The 25,293-nt window shown below is 39.7% G+C and overlaps 1 protein-coding gene across 21 annotated transcripts in view; it reads right to left on the reverse strand.

Moving 5' to 3' along the window:
- Positions 1–25,293, reverse strand: part of CPEB3 (cytoplasmic polyadenylation element binding protein 3) — a 193,781-nt gene that overhangs the window by 27,957 nt on the left and 140,531 nt on the right. For all 21 annotated transcript variants that reach the window (XR_014309265.1, XM_082721952.1, XM_082721960.1 and 18 more), the window contains 2 exons: positions 22,715–22,833; positions 8,420–8,534 (listed from right to left, as the gene is read on the reverse strand). Coding sequence is in view for 20 of the 21 variants with exons in the window: in XM_082721952.1 (XP_082578078.1) it covers positions 8,420–8,534; positions 22,715–22,833 (234 nt within the window). In the remaining variant the exon portion in view is untranslated. The remainder of the gene's footprint in view (positions 1–8,419; positions 8,535–22,714; positions 22,834–25,293) is intronic.

The raw sequence follows: 25,293 nt of genomic DNA on the forward strand, positions 1-25,293 counted from the left end.
AGAGCCTTTAACCCACTGTGCCACCCAGGCACCGCTCCCCCCCACAACCAGATTTCTATGAACAGAAGGAAAGTCAAGCATTACTGGTTTCTGTAGTATGAAGCTGCTGAGCCAGTAAGAAAAGCTTTGTTGCTAACAGAAAGGATGTCTTTCTACTTAACTTCTTCAAAATTTATCTCCATACCAGACTGCCTAATATTGGTGATTATTTTCTAAGTGCCTGTTTTTAAGAAGATTGATCTGCAACCAACAGGTTCTGGAATTTTCAGAAAATAACAAGTTAGCAATAACTAGGCCCTAGAATAGGTACTACTGAAGACAGAACAGCAGAAAGCCATCCCAATTATCCCATTATGATTAGAATTTCCGAATCATATCAACCAAAGAGCACTGCTCATTACAGCCCAAGTGGACTCTGACTGCAGTCTTAGGGCAGGATCCAGGAATCACATTCATTCAAATTATGCAATAAGAATCATGTACATACCCTGGGTATCAGAGTTCAGTGGGTCCTCATACCTTAGCCCAACAAGCTCTGATGGCTTGAGGACTTCCTCACATGGCTAATAGTATGCCAGTAACAGAGACCAAGACATTGAAAGCAGAAATAATTAAATTCAGTCATTAATGAATTTCCATTATTGGTCAATGGACTTACTAAAATAAACAACCTTAGGAACTGGAAATTAAACCCCAATTTTCTAAAGACCAAGCTTCTCATGGAATGGCATAAGAGAGTAAACACTCCATCAGCCTGGTGAACAGCCAGGAGAAGAATGCTGGCAAGGGGCTAACTGGCACTTGTCTTCCACCCTTAGAAAGGACTCAGGAAAGCATCTGATTTAGAAAGAACGTTTACCACCTGTAAGCTTGAAGCTCCAGCTAAGAAGAGTTACAATAACCACAGGTTCTTCTATAGTATGGTGGCCTCCAAAGGAATTTTAGGGATCCTGGGCTGTCAGAGAAGGTGCCCTCCAGAGCAGAAACATTCTATTACTTCATGAATCTAGCTGCTAGAAAATCATCTTCACATGCCAAAGATGAGGTCATGATTGATGTTGCTAGCAGTTAAGTACTTTCGATAGGAAGCAAACCCTCACTCACTTAAGCTAATTATAAATAAATCATTTCCACTTATAACCTTATATACTGTCATTTTCTTGGCCACCAAAAAGTCTGCAGACATTTGAGCTAATAAAATCTCGCTCATGTGAAGAGCAATTTGTTGGGAAGCTAGAAGAAACCGAGGTGACTGAAGAGTTGTTTTGGGAAAGAGTATGAAGATTTCCCATCTCTCTTTCTACACTAATCCATGTTTTAACTACAGAGGGTCTAAGACTATGATCACCCTTGAAGAAAAGTAAATAACAGTCAAACAACTGCTGTTTATATTTGGTCCTTTACTCAATCAGCAAATCATCACTAAAAGCACACTTTCTGCAAGCTAACCTCATGCTGGGCTCTAACACCAGAATGGTATTATTTAAGTACTAAACAGAGTTTCTAATTATTGAGAAAAGTAGCCATGCTTGGTAAAAACAGCCTTAAAAAGAGACAGAGAGAGACTAATTTAATTCATCCACAACATAGGTGACTAACAGAAACACAGAACAAGCCTTGCTTAAGTCCTAAAAATTTCTAATCTGGAATACTTTTGTGTATGGAACATAAAAATTCACCTTTAGATGTCAAAATGTACAACTAGTTTTAGAGACTAGGTTTGAAAGGATTCTTTAAAGTGAATATCACCACTTAATATAGTAGATACCCATAAGGATTCCCTTCCTCTGAGGTGGGTGAAGCTAAGCCATGAGTAGGGCTACCCACTTTGACTATCTGGGAGGAGGAGAGAAAAATAGAAGAAAGGCAGTAAGGATCTGGCAAAAATCAACTAAAACCTTCATGGATTTTTGTAAGCCTTGTGATCTCAACCTTCCTCATGAAATGTGAGCCTTTGATCAAGGACATGTCTTATTCAGAAAATAGAGTCAAACTGCCTACCAAGCCTCTGATAGTGAATCCTCATTCTAAACCATCCTCTGTAGAAGGGGGGGACAGCATAGCGCCCAGGAGCAGGACATATGGGTAGAGGCTGGGATTCAGACAGATGGAAGTGACAGCAGGCATAGCCAGAGTCCATGTGGAGGCCAGGAGTTTTCAGACCACTTTTTATTTTTTCCTTCCTATCTGGACAGTTTTCTGGTCACCACCATGGGAATGAGCAGGTCCGGTAGCCATATCCAGTGGCATTTTATACTCTGGATGAGACGCTCTGTGCTCTTGAGACAACTCCAGTCTTCTGATGAAAGGTAACAGCAACACTATGACTCTAACCTGCATACCGGCCCTTGTGATGAGCTTTACTGTGCCACAGCTGGAGAGGGAAACAAGAACACTGCAGTTGTGTGTAGCATCTAGAAATCTATAAATTCCTCTTTGTGGGGTTGTGGGGACTATGCCTCTGAAATCGAATCTAAACCCCAATTATGATTCCTTGGATTTGCTTCTGAATCTTCACAGAGAACTGAAAGGGACTTTAGCTCACTAGAGAGAAAATCATGATGACGCTTATATCCTACCCTACACCAGGATCCTGTTCCTATCATTTAATTATATTTCAAAGCCAGCCACAGGCAGTGTCTAAGTCTGAGACACTATGAGAACCAAATGGGGTACAGCACGAATGAGAAGTCTCCAGGGAAATATCAACACATTCATGTTTCCAGATTCTAAACTATGAGTCTAGAAACCACATTTTCTTCCCTTTGGAGATAAGAACAAAGCAGACGGGAAAGAAGTATAAGGCACCTCAGGCGGATGAAGGGGTCTGGACTTCAGAAAGAAAGCACAATTCAACTACAAGCTGGACTGTCTAGGTTTTCCACAATGCTGCATCGGTTCACAGGGCAGTTCAGACATCTTAAGTGGAGGAAATGTGCTCATAAGCTTCCACTCTGCATCAAATGTCGGGAAGTTAAGAATACTTTCAAATAAGTTGTATGAACAACCAACTACGTCAGAGAGATTGAGTGTTGCACTTGATTAAATCAGACTGGTACCAAGTTGACTGTTAATAATGTTACTGAGACAACATTTCAGATCTCAGCTTGATGAAGAAGCTTTGCTCTGTGCAAAGAACATCCATACTTGAAGTCTGGAAATCGGAGTTTAAATCTTGGCATTTTTACTTATTGTGGCCTTGGCCAATCAGCTCCTTGGAACTCTGCTTCTTATCACTAAAGTGAAAAGTCTACCACTTACAACCTCACAAGGTTATCAGAACAATTAAACATACATGAGAGCTCTGAACACACGGCTCAGCAGAGACTGGTGCTCAAATGTTTAGTTTTGCTCAGGGGGTGCTTTTCTCGCTACTCATAAATCTTTGCTTAATATTAACTTGGCCTGGTTTCTGCTCCATAAGCACCAATTCATCCCAGTCTTACTTTGGCTTTATGCTAATGTTACCCAACCTGCCAAGGACATGGCAAAGTTTGACATCAGTTGTGGGTAAGCATTAGCTTTTTTTTTTTTTTTTTTAAAGATTTTATTTATTTATTTGACAGAGAGAAATCACAAGCAGATGGAGAGGCAGGCAGAGAGAGAGAGGGGGAAGCAGGCTCCCTGCTGAGCAGAGAGCCCGATGCGGGACTCGATCCCAGGACCCTGAGATCATGACCTGAGCCGAAGGCAGCGGCTTAACCCACTGAGCCACCCAGGCGCCCCAAGCATTAGCTTTTCAGGGGGAGAAAGAACACAAGCATGTACTAGCATTAGAAAATCCTTAACCATGGGGCGCCTGGGTGGCTCAGTGGGTTAAGCCTCTGCCTTCGGCCCAGGTCATGATCTCAGGGTCCTGGGATTGAGCCCCGCATAGGGCTCTCTGTTCAGCAGGGACCCTGTTTCTCCCTCTCTCTCGGCGAGCTGCTCTGCTTACTTGTGATCTCTCTCTCTCTGTCAAATAAATAAATAAAATCTTAAAAAAAAAAAAAATCCTTAACCCTAAAGGAAATCCAGTCAATAAGGTCAGTGTGCCAAATCTGGAGTTTATCTGGGACAACTTATACTGAACTTGGGACTTGGTGAAAGAAAGAACTCCTACTACTGGGAAACCTGGTATGATTGCTGCCTGCTACCACTTCACAGAACAACAGAAAAAAGGATATGGTTATGATATTCCTATTTCCTAAATCACAAATCAGGATGTGGTTCCTAATACATATGAACTACCAGAATGTTTATACAGAATGTCTGAAATAAGTGCTCTTAGAAAAATTTAGAATGTTCTCTAAGTGTATGTCATATATCACTAAATTTTTACCTCAAAAGTATTTTTTTAAAAAGATTTTTATTTATTTATTTGACAGGGATCACAAGTAGGCAGAGAGGCAGGTTGGGGGGGAGGTGGGAGGTGGGAAGCAGGCTCCCCGCTGACAAAGAGCCCGATGCGGGGCTCAATCCCAGGACCCCAGGATCATGACCTAAGACGAAGGCAGAGGCTTTAACCCACTGAGCCACCCAGGTGCCCCATACCTCAAAAGTTTTTCTATTGTTTTGTTTTCCTCCCAGAAAAGCCATCCTCATAATAGTCGGGGTGGGGGGGAGAGGCAGAGAAGGAAATTTCAGCATCCATCACAGAATATTAGTAGGAGAAAAACAGACAGGAAAGACTTATCAGAGCAATGGGAAAGGCAGGAGACCCAAAGATGATGAGCAAATGTAGGCTCCAGGGACTCAGCTGAACAATCCCTTAAGACTGATCTGTTCTGCAGGACCTGGTTAGATAAACTGTCAAAAGAAAGTCATGAAGTGGAAGAACAGCTCACCTGTTCCTAATGAGAGAGGAAGTCTGAGGGTTTCCCAGGCATGATTAAAGTTGAAAGTAGATGGGTTTCAAAGCTTGATCACTGAGGTGGTCTTCAGATTAGGTATCTAAGCCTCTTGGGGTTAGAGTCTAAACTGGGGTCAGAACACTCATGTTTATAAATTATAATCCTCAAGCCTGGCACTCATTTCCTCTCAGAGCAAAGAGATGCATTTTAGAGAGGTCCTGATGCCGCAGGGAAATACACTAGGGCTATTCCTGTATTGAGATTCAGAAGACCTTCTGTTTACATTACTTGAATGAAGGGTGGTGACACGCTGTTGTACTTTCAGGTGGTAGTAAGTCGAGAACCAGACAAACTACCCCTTTCCTGGTACTGACTCTGAAGAATACATAAACTTTAGCCACATGATGGCATGGTGAGTCTACCTATAGCCTTTCCTAGGATAGGGGTGGGAAGAGGTGAGGATTGGAAGAAGAACAAGACCTGAAAACCACGGAGAGACTCAAGGCAAACCATCCTGGACTTGTCAGTGTCACTGAGGAGCGATGGAAGGGAGGGACAAGAGGCAATAGGAATGTGTATTCAACCTAGAGCAACCAGCAATCAGGCAATCTAACATTAGATAAACATCTAAATTTTCCATTGATATTTTCCCATTTTCAGGTTAATTTTTTTAGGCCTATGATTTTTTTCTCTACAACCTGTATTTTAAAAAGGCAGGCTTGTCAAAAAGACTAGAAGGACCAACTTAAATTTAACCAGGGCAATACTGCTTAAAGCAGCTTGCCTTGTTTCTTTAGAATGGTTTGTGTGTTTCTGATTGGTAGGATAAGGACTATATTTAGAATAATTTATTAGTGATAACAGTTCCTATCTAACAATGGGAAAATATCAAAGAGAAAAAGCCTCACAAGATTGATTCAAAGGAATAATTCTTGAGTGATAATATTTTAAGACACTGTAACATGTTAAAGGATAATTTTTGGCCTACGGTGAGGTGAAAATCAATCTGGACACCTAAAATTCTCACCTGTTGAGTACTATTCAACCATGTCTAGTCTAGGCTCATCCTACATACAGTGCCTAAGATAGTTTTAAGACTTTTCAGAATTCCATGACCATAATACCATCCAGAATTAATAAAAAATGCCCTCAAGTATTTAAAAACCAAATCTGAGAATCACTGTGTTGAAGAATATAATTTAGTATCCAATTACTTCTGAGTTAGAAGTCTATTAATACATTTCTGGTTCTCTTCTGAAACCTCTGATTCTGTAGATGATGACCTGTTCAACACCGACAGAGGGATGTTCATTCAGTTTGGCATGGAGGTATACTGGCTCCGTGCCAGTAACAAGGGATGCTCAATAAATGTTTATTGTTCAAGTCAACTGCATTATATTCAATTCAAGATTGCATAGCAGAGTCAAAATGAATTCCTTTAAAAATAGTCTTCTATTCCAAGGCACAAAGCAGTCCACAAAGCTCAGTGTGTTGCAAAGAAACCCAGTTCTGTGCAAATGGATAAAAGCTGCAGAGGTAAATTCTTTTTTGTTTAGATTACATGGATTCCAATCTGGAAGGCTTGGAGAGGGAGTAAAACGCTGAGATGCTAATATAGATTGCTTAGCCATCTAGAAACTAGCTACACTTATGGGAGGTGTTGGCATGGGGCAACACTCTCACGAGAAGAAGGGAATGTAGATTCCTATCCACTCAAGTGTAAAACAAAACCATTTTAGAACAAAAAGCTTTAACTTAGCTTTAAAAAAAAAGAGAGAGAGAGAGAGAACTTTGAGACTTATAAAAGGTATACTGTCTAGGTAGAGAACACAAAATCCCATTTCTGACTAGACAACTAAATTTAACTCTTGCCTAATCCTAGGATTTGGAGCATCTTGTGAAGAATAGTAAAAAGGGTGAATAATAAAAAAGGGAATTTAGTTTTTAAACTTTTGTGTCTGTGACTTAAAAACAGACATAAAAAGTTAAACCCAGTTCTGTTCTTTTTATAACTATGGGACTTTTTCTTTCAGAATTGTTTTTTCAGATTCCCAACTAGAAAAAAAAGAGAGGGACCAGAATATGAAAACTAATTTGTACTTGTAGTTTGCTGCAAAAAAAAAAAAAGAATAACTAGAATGCTAGCAAGAAATGTCCGTTCTTTTAGAATACATATGTGATTAAAAGACGATCAAAGGGGATTCTTCTCCCTCTCTCCTCCTAAACATAACACCAGTTAGAAAAAGAATATTCCATGCCCCCACCCACGTTTTTTTTCCCTAAACACAAGCAGTTTAGAAACAAAGGGCTACATTTGCCCTCATCTCATGATGCAGTTCACGTTTGTGTTAGCCCTTCCTAGACTCTGTTCTGACAGCTGATAAAAGGGAGGCATCTCTGCCGCTTGGTTTTCTTCCTCTGGACCCAGTTTTCCATTCGAGTGAGAACAAGGCCTAAAAATATTTGACTTTCTGGAAAACTGTAAAATTACAAACTTCATCATCACAATTAATATGTTTTAAAGTCCCTCAAAATGGAAACATGAATATAACTTTAGATAGGCCTACAGTTACCTTTCAGGAGTGTGCTGAAGTTGAGATTTGAATAAATACATTAGAAAAGCTGATGAACATTCAGAACTAAGAGTCATCAAAGTCAGAGACAAATAGCTGTAATTCTTTTTTATAATTCTTGTTATAATTATTTTTTTCACTACTTCATTTTAATGGTCTCTGCTTTTTCTTTTTTAGGTCGGCCTGCTTATGAATAACAGAGAAAACATTGCACTTTTGCAACTACAGGGCAATAGTGACCTTATTTTTTCATTTTACTTTTGAAAAATAAACTCAATTATTTTAAGCATTTTAAGAATTTCGTTCTTACAAATAATTTTATTCTATTCTACTGGTAGAACACTGTTCTGCAACTGATTAGATTTATCTTTGGATTTAAATACTGAAGTCATCGGCTCAGCATCACTTCAAATGCCCCAGTCAGTTAGGATTCTGCCCAATCTCAGCCCATAATTATTTTGTCATTGGAAAGCAACTTAAAAAAGAAAACAAACCAGGGAAGCTTTTAAAAAGTCGTAATAAAGATGCTCGAACATCACTCATTTTTCAAAGTGCATAATAAAGGGGGGGGGGATCTGTTTCACTTGGGAAGAGTTCAGTTTGCTTCCCAGTGACACAATTCCTAAGCAGTGGTTTGGCTTGTCACTGAGGGGTACACAGCTGCGCTGGACAGCTTTCTGATGGGGTGACTTCTTTCTCTGTCACACATAACAATGCTGACTAGCATGAGAATGCACACTGCCAAATGTATTGTTATTATTTTTAAAATATGTGGTTGAGAACACTAAATAGAATTCATCCTTTCAAAATAACAGTTTAATGAAATTGACTCTCGTACCATAGGAAAATAAAGCATTTGGGGAGAAAAAGTTTAATCCTGGAAGAGCTCAGTGAAACTTCTTTTTGGACATTGTGTATAGCTGAGCAGAAACCTAGAAAATATTAAAGACTAAATACAATGGGGATTTTGTTGTTGGTGGTTTTGTTTGTTGTGGTGTTACTATTTCCACTCACCAGCTCGAAGGGGTCGTGGAACTCCCCCAACAAAGATAGTTTTTCTGGGGTCCAAAGGCTGAGAACCATCCATTACAAAGTCACTGTCACTTAGGTTCCATGGTCGAATTTGCACCTGAAAAAAAGTCGTTTACTTGGTCCTTACTTCATTTCCATCAACCCCAAATGAGAATAAGGTGACTAAAGACAAACCCGCTGATTTGTGCATTTTACACATACATAACCCAAACAAAATCCAGTTATTAATTTATGTTATCTGCATTAGGTGCCTTTCACCAGAACTCGGGGGATCTACTTACAGGTACTCTACTCAGCACTCTAAGACATACTATGAAACCTTCAGAAACCACCGTGGTTTTGAAAAAAGGCAGACTTTTAGAGATAGACTTGGGGTTTTGAATCGGATCCATTTTAACACATGATAGACAGTTTATAACCTGTCACAGTTGAGCACTTAGCTTTTTAAGAGCTCACCTATAGAAAGGGAACAGGAATATGAGGAATATGTTCTAAAAATTATCTGTAGGTCTGGCTTTTAATTTTTTTTCAAACCCTAAAATTGAAACATTCATCTTTCAAAAATAGGTTTAACACAGATCAATACTCATCGGGTTAGCATGGAATTACCAGCAATATCAAATACTGAAGCACACAGTGTTATCTATTTTTGATTTACCTGATTTTCTTAAACCAGTTTGGTTAAATAAAGGTGAGCCTAGAAATTGAAGTTATTTTTCAAAGAGTAGAAAAAGAAATCTTTATGGACATACTTCTTTCTATTTGGTACTATCTCTTCAGTGGTACTCTGACTTCCTGCCTACAAAAAATAAGGTATTTCATCAGAATTGTAACCTTAAAACATATTCCTTTCAATCCTTAACTCAGTCATCAAAGAATAACTTAAAACAAAACCACACACACAAAAAAACCCTCCTATACCAAAAGGAGAGCTTCAGTACTGCCTGAGAATCAACCAGTTACTCAGCCGGGCAAGTGCTCTGGGAAAGCAGGTAGGTAGAAGCAGAGAACCAATGTCTATCTTTAGGGAACATATCTCTCCTTTCCCAGTCTCTCTGATAGGATAGGAAAAGTAACAGCTGAGTTTTCATTTCCTTAGTATCAACACAATTTTTCATTTTCCCCATGGCTCAACTGTCAACACTTAATGCAAAAAAACACATACGATGATTTCTTATGTGGCTTGACTGGTATCTAGAAGTACTCTCATTTGAAAGGTAGTACATCTGTCAATTACAGTTTCAAACCATCTTGAATCAACTCTAGAACTGGCATTGCTCAGTTAGAAACAGTCCACAGATTCCTTATGATTGCTAAGTTCAGCCCCTCCCCAACTTTTTGCCATTTATGACACTGTTGCCTTCACTAGTTTGTGAGAAGCAGTAAAATCTCCATTTCTTCCATAGACCCTGAAAACATGGACCTGTTTTCAGTTCTGCTGACGTTTAAGCATTTGCTTCACCTTTATCATGTGGAAAAAAGAAAACAACAACCTTGTTCTTCTCTTGAAATATTTCATCTATTTGACCAAATTACTGTTCCCTTGACATTTATCACACAGGTGGATTCACGAATACCATAAAGCACCACTTTTAAATTCCTTCATGAGGGCCCACTACTAATTTTTAATTAAGAACATAATTTCTTCATAATGTAAGAACAAAGATTCTAATGTCCCCACTAACAAAAACATAGGACATGTGTTTTTCTACACAGAGCCCTATCTTCTTCCAGCCTCATCCTTGATAAATTTAAGGCAGCTTCAGGACCTGGTAAAGGCAATTCCAATCATTTAGTGATGACTGAATTTAATTGTGGGTCACTTTGTTTCACAAATGAAAACAATTCCCTTGTAGTATCCATGGCATTGTGGTTTCATTTAATCAGAAGTACAGAAAATGCAGCCTTCTATAATAGCTGTAGGTTACTGCTGCTCAGAAAAACTCCCCAGAAGATCGCAAACCTTCCCACTGAGAGCTTTCATTACTGCCTCTTCTCCCGCCCACCCTTGCTTTGTTACATCACACAACCCATTCCCTTAGCTATTCTTGTATTATAGATTAGGTAAAAATACAGGAAGAAGACTCAAGAGACAGTAATGATTAAACCCTATTCACAGAACCTGCATTTCCCAGCTGCCACGAGAAAAATAGCTTCTCAGAGCTGCCACCACCACAGAATCAGAGAAAGTCAACATAGGCCAACATCAGCACATTCTACACGCTAAGCAAAAAGTAATATTGTGGTACTGTTTGCACTGGGAAGTTCCATTCACACTCTGTTTTCCCTCTGAAATATAAACTTGCTCTCACATAAGGCATGTTCTCCACCTTCAAAGTTTATTTTCAGCCCTCAGGGCCTGATACCTATATTTTATCTTTCTGACTTACTCTTTGAATATATTTTCTGGTCCTCACTTATATATGTAGGTATTTCTCTACCTTTTAAATACCATGCTTTCTAAACTGACTCAAATATACTGTAGAAAGGGGCAGAATACAAATAAAAGAATGGCTTTTTGATTATCTTCATTTATTTAATAATTATTTTTGAGACTGGATGAAATTAGAGCTCTGTTCTAATTCAATATAAACTTCCCCCAGCAAAACAACCTTTACATATATAGGCATCACTGAGTGTACGTGTGAAACAACTCTTCCAGTATGTTGTCAAATAGGCTATACTCTGGGCGGTAAGAGCCTCAACATCCCGAGGACTGGGAGTTTAGGGACTTCATCAGAGAGGGTGGAGATTCCCTTACATGAGCCTGACAGTGATTCCAACACTCCTTCCTGGAGGAAACTGACCACATTTGCTTAAAAAGTCACTCTAGAAAGAGGCATGGCCCACTGGTCTTCAGCCATGCCATATCCTCATAGTAGGAGTTACGTAAAACCAAATGTCCATAGGGATGGACAGGTAGCTCAGACTTATCAGCCACCAGAACAGTTAGCCGTTAGGCAGGCAAAGACACCCGGGAGTAAAATATTCCTTTTAAAGGAAGCAGACACTTCTCAGCTCCAGCAAGTAATTATTGTTTGTGAATGTGTTGCCAGATTTTTCCATTTTTGAAAAGTAGCTAGAAATTCAGATTTTTATGTGGAACTTCAAGGTTTTAATTTTATGCTGAGAAAGAATTAAAATGTTAAAGCCACTGTACAGCTAAACCAAACTAACGGCAGACCAGATCTATCTTGTGGGCCTCAGACTTGTGATCTCTGACTGAAAGGTTTACTTTCTAGTAAACCCCACAGCTCCTAATGGAATGTTGTCTTTCATAAACAATCATGAGAGAAAAAACAAAAATGGCTTTTCCTTGGCTTCTTTTTTAAGCGTGTATTCCTATGGAAGCTCTGGTGAGGATTGTGAAACCTACTCTTTGGCTGGATTACTTGCTTCTTAATTCTTAAGAATAATCTCAATTAATATCTGAATTAATAATCTTCCTTGAATAATTGCTTATCTCCAAAAGGCAAATCTTTTTAAGGATAAAGACAAAAAACAACATAAAGGTGGTGCTATTAATATATCAATTTGTGCCATAGAGTGTCTCTAACAGACTTCAAGAAGCCTAAAAGTATGTAACATTAATCATATCAACAGTTAGTACTGAAAGCACTCATTTTCCTTTTCAAGGATTCCCAATGTATGTTCTGTGAACAGCAGGTCTGTAGGGTTGTTCTGTCAGACATGCAGTGTTTAGGAAAAGTTACAGGCTCTTCCTTCTTAGAGTTTCATGGCACCCATTGGTGTATTGGTGGGGTTATGGACAAAGGCCCGTGGTGGGGTTATGGACATTGTGGAGGGTATCAGCTACGGTGAGTGATGTGAAGTATGTAAACCTGGCAATTCACAAACCTGTATCTCTGGGGCTAATAATACACTGTATGTTTACTAAAAAATTAAAAAATTATAAAAAAAACCATGTTGGAGTAAATACAAAAAAAAAAGGGGAAAAAAAGGCTCTAAGAAATTCTACAGTAAAGAAATCTATTCAAATATTGTTTAATCCAGCATTTCCAAAATTTTTCTCATAACAACTACTAACATCCACACTTTGGTAATACTGCCCAATTATATCTTACTCTTAGTATGTAACAAAATATGGCATAACAAGGCTGAACCAACTGAACAAAATGTAGAAACCACTCCAATCACGCTTTTTTTCACCTATTTCCTGCTATTGCTCTAAAAGGGTTGTTCTTATAGAAATTAACTTTAAGTGGTTAAGAGCATAGTAAATATAAATAATAGCTCAAAAAATTGAAAGCTTTCTGACTAAACTGCACAAAAGAGATGTTTGGCTATCTTGATACCAATAAAGAATAAAATATTTAATTACAGTCCCATGTAAAAACTGAAGCGTCAGCCTATGTAAAACTAAAAGTCATTCATAAGGATAAGAGCAGGCCAAGTGTTAGGGGAAAAAAATTTAAGAAATAGAGTGTGGGTCACTTATTTTGATAAGAAAATATAAGATCATTTTTTAGAAATTAATTTCATCAAAAATATGCAAAAGCCTCTAAGTAAAAATTCAATATAAAATACATTTTTATTGTATCTTTAATAACTGGGTAAGAGAAAACACATAGCTTTAGTAAGAACAGTTTTTTAACATAAACCGTAGGGCTTTAAGTCTTCACACATGACCAAGCCACCCTATGGCTCTAGAATTCTCTGTTTAGACCACTATTTAGAATTTAGACATTTATCTACTAGTAAATAACAGTATCTTGAGCTTATTGTGAACATCTCACCTATATTTCATGCTCGTCTGATCACCTCTTTAGGTTACAAACATCCAATACAGGAACGTTCCACTGCATAGGGCACTCCTTTTCATCTCTTCATCTCAAGACCACGCCACAAAGCAACGAAACTGTTCAGAGTCAACAGTGCAATCTGGTGGCCAGCACAGGAAACTACCTGATCAAAACCCCTTTCCTGCTGTTTTCTTTCCCTTGAATTTCCCATAAAGTATATGGTGTAGCCTCCCTATCCCCCATTTCCTCTTTCATTTTTCTATACCCTTCAAACTCCTACTCAGGAGGAGGTCTCCATTTTTCTCTCCCTAGTCATATAATCCTTTCAATCTACATGAATCATAAAAGCAATACTGCAGAAACATCAGGACTGCTCTCCCGAGCAACCAGCAACATCGCTGCTCTTCTGATGGCCAGGATGAGTCAGCTAAACTTAGGTCCCCTGACATACAGCTGCAACAGCTCGGCTGCACGGGTAATGAACTCAGGCCCACCCCAGCTGTCAGCAATTCTATTTTAAGCATCACAGATCTCACAGAATGACTGGAGTGCCCCACAGTATCACGAATAAACAAGTTTGTGGTTTGTGAGGCATCTTTATCTCTTCCATTCTGAAAGGGGTTGTTTTATTATTATTATTAACCACCAAAACTAACACCATAACAGCAATAATTACGGTCTGGATTCTCCAAAGAACATTCATATTTGGTATCTCATTTCAACCCAATTTCTTTTTTTTTTTTTAATAATTTTTTTAAAATTTGACACAGAGATCACAAGTAGGCAGAGAGGCAGGCAGAGAGATGGAGAAGCAGGTTCCCTGCTGAGCAGAGAGCCCCGTGTGGGGCTCGATCCCAAGATCCTGAGATCATAACCTGAGCTGAAGGCAGAGGCTTAACCCACTGAGCCACCCAGGCGCCCCAACCCAATTTCTTTTTTAAAAATTAATTAATTAATTTTAAAAAGATTTTATTTATTTATTTGTCAGAGAGCAAGAGAGAGAGCACAAGCAGGGAAAGAGAAATAGGCTCCCTGCTGAGCAAGAAGCTGGTTGCAGGACTCGATCCCAGGGCTTTGGGATCATGACCTGAGCTGAAGGCCGATGCCTAACCAACTGAGCCACCCAGGCGCCCCTCAACCTAATTTCTACCATACAACTCCCTAACAAAAAGGTAAGTCAGTTTCCAGGAGTTTAGATGCTGCTTATTATTTTCAAGTGCTGCTCTCCACCCAATGGAGAGGAGCAGAACCCTCCCTGTATCTTCTGGGGCAAGTGGCCAGAGAGCAACCTAATAGTTCATTGGTTTCACTGCTCTTGATAAGAGTTTTCTACTCTGGTCTGCTCTGGGGCCTCCAATCAGAATCCCACCGGCCCTCTAAGCAGAAAACTAGCTCTCAGACTCCAACTATTTCTCCCACTCCGTACATAGAAACAGATTACAGGCCCCAGAGAGCTTCAACAAAATAGGCAGGATTCTTCCTAGATAGGGAGCTAAAAGTAACCCTGGGAAATTCTCTCATGCCCTCCCAGAATGCTCCAGGTCCACCATCAGGGTCAGGAAACGTGTACAAAAAAGAACTCTCTACCATCTGTACCAAGCTGCACAGCCTGCCTGATGTAGGGAAACCACAGGCTTTCAGTCCTTCAGCTACTTTTGAACAATTCAAATAGCACTCTGCATACTGCTTTCCTAAGAGCACCCAATACTCAAACCAAGCATGCATAAACTGCCCTGATAAACTGCCCTAAAGAGGGTGATCTACATCTTTGCTCTGTGCTTGACTTAGTAAGGCAATTACCAATTAAATGTAGTGATCAATACCCATACTTGTAACTGGAAGAGTCGATGGAAATCTTCTCTCTAAAGGCTTTCCTGACTCCTTCAGGAATATCTGACCACTTTGCCTTTGAGCCCCCACCCTACGGCCACTCCTTATAAAACTTTTCTCATAGCACCTTGGACTCCTTACTTCACTTAATATTTACATATCTATTTCCTTCCCCCGGGCTCTAGGGTCCTCTAAGGGGGAGACCATATCTCTGTGTGGGTCCCAATTGCCTGGCAAAGCACCCAACAGAGTGAGCGCTCTGTGCTCCTCAGCGTTCTGGTGAATTAACAAAGGTTTTCCTGCGGGGCAGGCGTTGATGCCACAAGATGTCCAGCCACTGCCCTTCTACAGCCCCCTGATCACTCTCCTCACTCCACTGAAAGCCACCTGCCCGGGATAGGGAAATACAGTGTGTCTGATCACCAGTGGGAGCCCTGAGGCCTCGCCTAATCAGCACAAATTTCTGATGTCCCTCCACTCCGGTGATCTACTCAGTGATCAGAATTGCCCAGTGCTCATCATCGCTGCTGATACTCCTACATCCTTTAGAAAATATAAGCACGATAGATGATTTCCATTTTTTTTTTGATGATTTCCTTTTGAAAGAAAGAAGGAACTAGCACTTTTGAAGACATATACTACCCCACCGTGCTAGGCATTTGAACACACTGTCACACTTAAACTCACCATAACTTAAACTCACCATAACTTTATGCTAACATTACCCCTACTTTAGAGATAAGGAAACAAGGGCTAAGAAAAGTAAAGTCAAGTCAGAACTGAAACCGACAGTCTATATAGATACTCTTTCCAATGCAATGATGTCCTGTGCCTGCAAGAGTCCTTGTCCTTCACGCTACTTGGCCACCAGCCATGCTTCCTGAGAGTCACCTGAACAAGCCAAAATGCATTTTTATTTGTGAATGATTAATTTCTCTCTTCTTTCTAAGTTCATTCTGCTCCTTTTCAATTAAGGAATGACTGGTAGATTCTTTTTAAACCTACTAACAAAATCAGCAGTTAGAAAAGCTGAAGAAAATGATTTAGCAATGAACTGGCACTGTATTCAGCTATTTTAACTTCCAGGTTCATAGCCTCAAGCAACTGTGCTCTTGCAGCCAGACAATTTTGTCCAATGTCTGCACAAATGTGTATTTCCAGCTCCACGGTACTAGGACAAGGATGTTGTTACTGGCATGCTGATCACTAAAACTCTTGAGAGTAATATACACATAAAAGTTCAAGTTACCTAAGTTTTTCCTGGGAAGAAGCCTATTCTTTGAATGAGCTTCATGGAATACTAATTCCACCAAAACCTTCACATGTATAATCCCCAAACAGGTATATCAAATGCTGGATTAAAAAATATTACACAAATTTATTTACTGCAAGACTTCTCAGAACCTTAATATATCAACTTTTCCCAAATGTTCTTGCCTATGGAATGCTTAATTGAAGGAGAAAATGGTATAAAATGCACAAAATTCCCAACAAATGACATCTATTATTGTTATGAGCAAACCTTTTGGCAATGATGCTCTCAAGAAACAAGTGTCTGATGGACCAGGTGTTCTTCAGAACACACTCTGGAAAATACTAAATATGGTCCCTTAAGGGGACCACTAGAAACTATTTTAGTATATCAAAACTGCAGCATCGGGGCACCTGGGTGGCTCAGTGGGTTAAAGCCTCTGCCTTCGGCTCAGGTCATGATTCCAGGGTCCTGGGATCGAGCCCCGCATCAGGCTCTCTGCTCAGTGGGGAGCCTGCTTCCTCCTCTCTCTCTCTCTCTCTGCCTGCCTCTCTGCCTACTTGTGATCTCTCTCTGTCAAATAAATAAATAAAATTTTAAAAAAACACAAAAAACTGCAGCATCTTATAGACCTCCTAAAAAGGAATATTAGGTCCGAAGATTCAAATACTACGAAACTCTGGACTCAAATGCAAATTCAGAGAGTGGAGAGAGGAGAAGGCTTTATTATGAATAAGAGGTATTTCTCTCATTTTAGAGGAGAAGTTCCTCCTTTGGAGAAATTCCTATGATAGAAGGTGCCCAAACCATGAAATTTAGACCAAAAGGAACAAATAAATAAATAAAGAAGATTAGAAATGCTGAAGATTTCCAAGGAGGGATATGACAAATCTGATTTGACTGAGCCAAGATAAAATTATAGTTATTGTCTTAGGAGGTAATAGGTGGAGAATGAAAGAGTTTAAGTAAATATACCACAAACCCAAGGGCTGAGGCCATCAATCAAGGAGCCCTGTAACTTAGCCCCTACTTATCTTCCTGATTTAATTCCCCCTGCTCCTTTTCATACATTTGTGCTTCATCTAACCAACTTAAATGTTCTCCACTCATTCTACACAGTTTCTCATTTCTGTGTTTATACTTTTGCCTTTCTCTGCAATGTCCATTTCCCACAATTCCATAGCTCCACCTCTCCCCTGGCTAATCTCCAAACCCTTTTCAACTTTCAAGGCCTAGTTCCAATGACACATCATCCAAGAAGCTTTCTTTTTCACTCCAGGTAGGTATAAACACTCCAAAGCACTTAATCTTTATCTTCATGGTATTTGTTATTTTTCCTAATTTGACGAATGTTTGAAAAACTTTTATGTTCCAGGCTCTATAGGTTCATATATTTATATATTTGTTTTATCTACCCATTATACTTTAACTTTCTGAACACAGGATTTTGTCCAATTCATAGTAACCAGCTCTAATGTCTTATCCATAGTTGGCACTCAAACATGGTCTAAAGGAAGGAAGGCACATTACTTTGAAAAGATGGCTGAATGTGGGCTGGAGATAGCTATAATAGTAGGTGTGAGTCACTATAGATGGTGTAGTGATCAGAGAAGGCTTCAGGAAAGAGATGGCATTTGAGAGGCATCTTAAAATAACTGTAGCAATTAGAAATTGAGACAGGAACAGAAATATTTCAGTCAACTGGAATATAGGGTTCAGAAGGAAAGCAGAAAAAAGAAAGGTTGAAAAAAACTTTAAGTCACACTGGGAAGGTTTTAGTCCCAGGCAAAAGGATCTGGACTGTCTGTGTGTCTAAAGAGGAGGGCCTAAAAGTGTTAGCTCATATATTAACAGGAGTAGGAAAGACCAGAATTATAGAGAGATTGGACAGAATTAAAAATTAAAGAACTAAACCAGCCTCCAACTGGTTTCCAGCTTCCTTTGCGCTCAACATTTTTTTTTCAATTTTTCTCAAATTTTGAGTGGATGATCATGTTACCTGAGCAATAACCAAAATTCAGTTTTAAATATACAGTTGACCCGTGAACAACACAGGTTTGAAATGTGCAAGTCCACTTAAATGCATACTTTTTTTGATAAAGGCAGTATGGTACACTTTTCCTCTTCCTTATGATTTTTTAAAAAAGATTTTTATTTATCTATTTGAGAGAGAGAGAAAGAGAGAAATGAGAGAGAGAGAGAGAGAGAGAGAGAGAGTGCGTGAGCATGAGAAGGGGGAGGGGCAGAGGGAGAAGCAGACTCCCTGCGGAGCCGGGAGCCCAATGCAGGACTCGAGCCCAGAACTCTAGGATCATGACCTGAGCCGAAGGCAGTCACTTAACTAACTGAGACACCCAGGTGCCCTTTATGATTTTCTTAGTAACATTCTCTTTTCTCTAGTTTACTTAATTGTAAGAATAAGGTATAAGAGTATATATAACATACAATATGTTTAATCAAGTATATATGTTATTGTTAAGGCTTGTGGCAATAGTAAATATCAGTGGTCAAGTTCCTGGGAAGTCAAAAGTTATATGTGGATTTTTGAACTACATGGGGGTCAGTACCCCTAATACTCCCACCCCACCCCATTGTCCAAGGGTCAACTGTATAGCAAAATCAATCTGTCATATCTCAGGATATTTATAAATTAATGACTATGCTATAAATTGTAAGGAGGGGGAAGCAGGAAACTTCTAGGATACTCCTTCCAAAGTGCCTACTATGCCACATCTCTGGCCAAAGTGTTTTAGAAGGTAAGAACCATAAACATCTCCTTCCACACCCTGTCTTCAAGGTTACTGTTTTTCAGTCCTTATCTCTGTTAGTCTCTGGCATGTTTCCTGCTCTATCAATTTGCTATTTTGAAACTTCAGGTTCAGCCTTTTTATATGTTCAAAAAGTGGAGTCACTTTGACAAGAGAAACCACTGTCACAGTGTCTGTCTGCTTCACTGGAAGTCTGGGCAAGAACATAGCTATCCTTTGGGATGCCTAGAATATCTGAGCAATGGAACTTCTCTTGCTGGAGGAGGGGAAAAAAATCACACAGCTAGGAGCTCTGCAGTAACTCCTGCTCTTAACAATTTGTTTACCCTTCTTTGGGACTGAGAAGTCAATCAAACAAGCTATCAATACAGTGTCTTCTGCCATCTTTCAGGATCAGACCTATACATTGGGTAGGCTGAGTGCTCATAAATGAAAGGTAATCACTGACCAAAAGTATCTTCCTAATACTATCTGAAACCCACTGATTAGGGATTTGAGTTAAAAAACAAACATAATCTTAGAGAGGTGAGAGGGGACCTTGCTATCAGGCTATGTATTAGGAAAACAATCTGATTAACCTAATCCACAAAAAGGGAATGTGGGTTTGACTGGGGGGAAGGGATAAGGGAGAAGGTCAAAGGATAGAAAATCTGTGAGATCATTCTGGAACACTGTATGTTTCCAAAGAGAAATCCAGGGAGGACCAGCGAGAACTAAACAACAGAACGAGGGCACTAGGATCCTGAGAGGTAGCCAAGCTAAGAAGCAGAAAAATCAAGAAAGAACCATAGCTCAGAAGATTTGGTGAACGAGTTCCAAAGGCTGACTTTACATTGAGTTATTGCCAAGGTCCTCATTTACTCCCAATAGTTTAACCCAGCTCTCACTTTCTGTGGGAGCATCCAAAATGAGGTGGAATGTACCGAAACTTGGGTGGGGAAGTGTGGCCAAATGAGTTTGGGAGTGATAGATATGAACTGAAGCCAAGAAAGAGAAGGTTTCAAAAATGGAGCCAAAAGAGCTGGAACCCAAAATGGGATCCAGTTCATTAGTATTACAGGTATTGGGGGACTTTCCTGTTTCCCATCCTATGTTATATTTAAATTATTTTTGCTGGAAATTTTGAGTATGCCTGGGTTAAAGAAATACGTGATCAGCAGCCACCATTCAAAATTCACCAAGCTCCAATAAAACCTCTTCACTTGAGTTCAGAAAATGAAAACTGCAATAAGGCAGAAATTTGTAGAAACACAGTGAAAGTTAGTTGCCCATAAACATTTCCAAAACAGATAATTACACTAATTATTTTCAAAAGTCCTTCAAGCCCAGGGTAATACACGTATTTGGAGGGAAAACAATCAACATACCACAGCCATCTGCAACTGCCACTGCTCATTCCCTTCTCAAAAGATGTCCAGTCCTGGTGAAGCCTTGCCCTGACAAGGCATAATACCCTCCTTCTCCCACAGAGCCAGGAACATGACCCTTCCAAGGTTCACAAGCCCATCTGCTCATCTCCATTCTCCTCTCCTCAATTCAACAGCTGCTTCTTCTTCTTTTTTTTTAAATTAACATATAATGTATTATTTGCTTCAGGGGTACAGGTCTGTGAATCATCAGTCTTACACAACTCACAGCACTAACCATAGCACACACCCTCCCAATGTCCATAACCCAGCCACCCTATCCTTCCCCACCTCACCCCACACCGGCAACCCTCAGTTTGTTTCCTGAGATTTAGAGTCTCTTATGGTTTTTCTCCCTCCCTGGTCCCATCTTGTTTCATTTATTCCCTCCCTTCTCACCCCCCCCCCCCGCCCTGCCTCTCAAATTCCTAATATCAGAGAGATCATATAATTGTCTTTCTCTGATAATTCAACAGCTTCTTAATCTACTTTGGGTGTAATTATCTCTATGCATACCTCTACCCCTCTGCCTTTTTTATGTATAAGTAATTTCAAATCCTCTCCTACAGTGACAGAGACTCTCTGGAGGTTGACCATTTACTTTTCAGACATCTGACCCCACCAGATTGGGATTAGTCTTTCTAATCACATGCTATTCCAAAGAGATTTAGAGAAGTTACCTCAGTGTTCTCATTATTTACTCAGATGAAGCACTGCATACTAGCATACTCCCATCCTAGCCACAAAGCACAGATACTCCATATGGTTTAAATTCAGACTAAAGTTGACAAAGGTTCCTTACTCTTTTTCCTGACCTTATCCATGTTGGTTAACTGCTATAAAAATTTGGTAATGGCCTCAGAATTTGAAAAATATAGGGGCATGGTCACACTTGCTTAAATCCTGCTTTTTCTGCATCGATTATTCTATGACTCAATATCCCCATTCTTTAGTGACTCCTTCTGCTTTCCATGCTGCAGTCTCCCCCTTATAGGTGGACAAGTCCCAGCCATTCTTTCGCAACCAACTGTAAACCCTGTTCTAGAGGTCACCATTCCTTCCAGCAGACCTTACCATGTACATAAACTCTAAACTTGCTCTCCTAACTAAAGCACTATTTGGCACTAGTAGCATCATCCAATTATACTTGTACAAGTCCCAAATACTTTCACATTCATTTTTCTCTTACCTGAGCTGCTCAACATCCCAGAGAGACATCATATTCCTGCCATTTTATAGATAATGAAACCAAGATTCTACAAGTATTAGGTGACTTATTCTGAGCCAAGCAGATAATTTAAATGAGCTGGAGTCAAGATTTCTACTTCTGACCCCAACTCTTTCCCCATGCACATTTCTGAGAATAAATCTAACTGCTAAGCAAGCCACACATGGCTGGTATCAGTCTGACAGGATGTGCTGCAGGCCCTGTGAGAGATACCTGCTTTGGTCCCTTAATCTGTATCACTATTTTTAACCCTATTTCCCACTCCTAGCACCGGTTCTTGATGCACAAATTCATTCCCTCCCAATTTCCCTCCATCCTACTTCTACCATGTTAACCAATTACTTTTTTTGTTGTTATTCTGAATATAGTCTTTCCCTTCTCCACTGATAACCCCTCTCTCAGGAGAAAGGAAGCAGTCTTCTTCTCTTACCCTATGACTTACTCATACTCCTTGGTTCAGAAACTACAAACTCTGTATACACATACATTTATTTATGGTTTTGGGTCCATGTTCTCTGTCCTTGCCTTCTCCTGCCCTGTTCGAAGCTATCCATTTGAGAGTGTAAGCTCCTGGCCCAGAAGGCTCTAGCTAGTCCATTGTGGGTACCATCTAGCACAATGCCTTGCATTCACGGGATCATAAACGCTGCCGATTACGATCTTTTTAAAAAAAATAATAATAAATTATTCCTGTCCTTGATCTGAAATAATGACAGAAACCAGTTGCCAAAACCACTAAGAGCATTGTTTACTTCAATTCAGAGTTACTGAATAGGAATTAGCTTAAAAGAGCTGTAAAGTGAAAGACAAGGACATATTTGTTTACACGCAGTCCCAAAGGGATAAAACGAAATACTGAGTAATTTGTTATTAGTTTCCCATCCACAAGAGTCCAGCTCTACTGCATAGCAAGGTCACCCTGGGTAAGAGGATCCTAGTTACCAGCATTCCCATTACAGAGAGGATGTGATCAGTTATTCCAAATGCATACGTGCTCTCGCAAAGCATCCGCTGGCTGCGTATCGCTTACCGGTTTATCCTTGATGGTGGGGCTGGACACGCACAGGTACAGCTTCCCGTCTTCTTCCAGGCAGGCATCTATCAAGGCTTGCACTGAGCTCTCCTCCTGGAACAGCAGAAAGGCATAGCCTTGGGAGAGCAAAAACAAAAGGATAGAGAGAGAAATCAGTACGTTAAATTCAAAGTACCAAATAAAAATTCACCCGCTGTTTCACTTTGGCAAGTTCTTACTAAAATCCAAAAACTTGAAATGGGACACAAGGAAGTAATAGTCACTGAGACTTTTTCGTATGCTAAGCATTGGGTTGGGTACTCGTAGACATTATCTTGCTTAATTCTCATAAGTACTCAGGGGAGCAAGTTCAGAGCTCCTCTATGGAATTTCCATGAAATACAAACATACCTCATTTTATTGTCCTTCACGTTATTATGCTTTGCAGATACAGCATTTTTTTTTTTTTAAACAAATTGAAAGCCTGTGGCAACCCTACATCAGGTAAATCTTTTGGAACCATTTTTTTTTTTTTTTTAAGATTTTGTTTATTCATTTGACAGGCAGAGATTACAAGTAGGCAGAGAGGCAGGCAGAGAGAGAGAGGAGGAAGCAGGCTCCCCACTGAGCAGAGAGCCCGACGTGGGGCTTGATCCCAGGACCCTGGGATCATGACCTGAGCCGAAGGCAGAGGCTTTAACCCACTGAGCCACCCAGGCGCCCCTGGAACCATTTTTCCAACAGCATTTTCTTACTGTGTGTCACTCTGTCACATTTTGGCAATTCTCACAGTATTTCAAACTTTTTCATCATGATTATTATATTAGTCATGGTGATTTGTGATCAGGGCTTTTTGAGATTACTATTGTGATTGTCCTGGGGAGCCATGAACCAGGCCCATATAAGAAAGTGAACTTCATAGATACTGTGTGTGTTCTGACTGTTCCAGTGACCAGCTATTCCACTGTCTCTCTCCCTCTCCATGGCCTCCCTATTTCCTGAGACATACCATATTGAAAATAGGCCAATTAATAACCCGACAATGGCCTCTAACTCTTCAAGGAAGTGTCACGTTTCTCACTTGAAATCAACAGCTAGAAATGATCAAGCATAGTGCAGAAGACATGCTGAAAGCTGAGAGAGGCTGAAGGCAAGGCCTCTTGAGCCAGTTACTCAAGTTGCAAATGTAAAGGAAAAGTTCTTGAAGGAAATTAAAAGTGCTACTCCAGTGAACACATGAGTGATAAGAAAGCAAAACAGCTTATGGCTGATATGAAAAAAGTTCTAGTGGTCTAGATAGATCAAACCAGCCACAAAATTCCCTTCAACCAAAGCCTAACCCAGAGCAAGGCCTTGACTCTCTGCAATTCTATGAAGGAATGAAGAGAGGTGAGGAAGCTGAAGAAGAAAAGCGGGAAGCTAGCAGAAGCTGATTCATGAAATTTAAAGAAAGAAGCCATCTCTGTGACATAAAAGTGCAAAGTAAAGCAGCAAGTGCTGATATAAAAGCTGTAGCAGGATATCCAGAAGATCTTCTTAAGGTAATTAATGAAGGTGCTTGCATAAACAGCAGCTTTTTCAATGTAGATGAAACAGCTTTCTATTGAAGAAAATGCCATCTAGGACTTTAACAGCTAAAGAGGAGAGGAGAAGTCAATGCCACCTTCAAAGCTTCTAAGGGCAGGTTCACTCTCTTAATAGGCATTAATACAGCTGGTGACTTTATGTTGAAGCCAATGCTCACTGACCATTCTGAAAATCCATAGTCCTTAAGAATTATGATAGATTTACTTTGTGCACTATAAATGGAACAATAAAGCCTAGATGATAGCACATCTGTTTACAAGATAGTTTATTGATGATTTTAGGTCCACTATTGACCTACTGCTCAGGAAAATAGATTCCTTTCAAAATATTATTGCTCATTACAATGTACTAGGTCACCCAAAAGCACAGATGGAGATGTACAATGAAATAAATGTTGTTTTCATGGCTGCTAACACAATGTCCATTCTGCAGCCCATGGATCAAGGAGCCATTTCAACCTTCAGGTTTTACTATTATTTTTTAAAGTTTATTTACTTATTTTAGTAGAGATCTCACACACCAAGATCAAGAGTCACAGGTATCTCCAACTGAAACAACTAGGCGCCCCAGTCTTATTTAAGAAATACATTTCATAAGACAATAGCTACCAGAGATTCCTCTGATGGATCTGGGCAAAGTAAACTGAAAACCTTTTGAAAAAGATCTACCATTCTAGATGTCATTAAGAACGATCATGATCATGGGAAAAGGTCAAAATATCACCATGACAGGAGTTTGGAAGAAGTTGATTCCAACTTAAGGATGACTTTGAGGGGGTCAAGACTTAAGTGCAGATGTGGTAGAAATAGCAAGGGAACTAGAATAAGTATATTTTAAATGAAGATGTAACTGAATGGCTGCAATCTCAGCCAGTTTTAATGACAAAACTTTAACAGATGAGGCGCTGTTTCTCACAGATGAGCAAAGAAATGGTTTCTTGAGAGGCAATCTATTTCCAATGAAGATGCTATGAAGACTGTTGAAATAACAAAAGATTTAGAATATTACAT

The sequence above is a fragment of the Mustela nivalis genome, assembly GCF_964662115.1.
Source record: "Mustela nivalis genome assembly, chromosome: 2".
Classification (NCBI taxonomy): Eukaryota; Metazoa; Chordata; class Mammalia; order Carnivora; family Mustelidae; genus Mustela; species Mustela nivalis.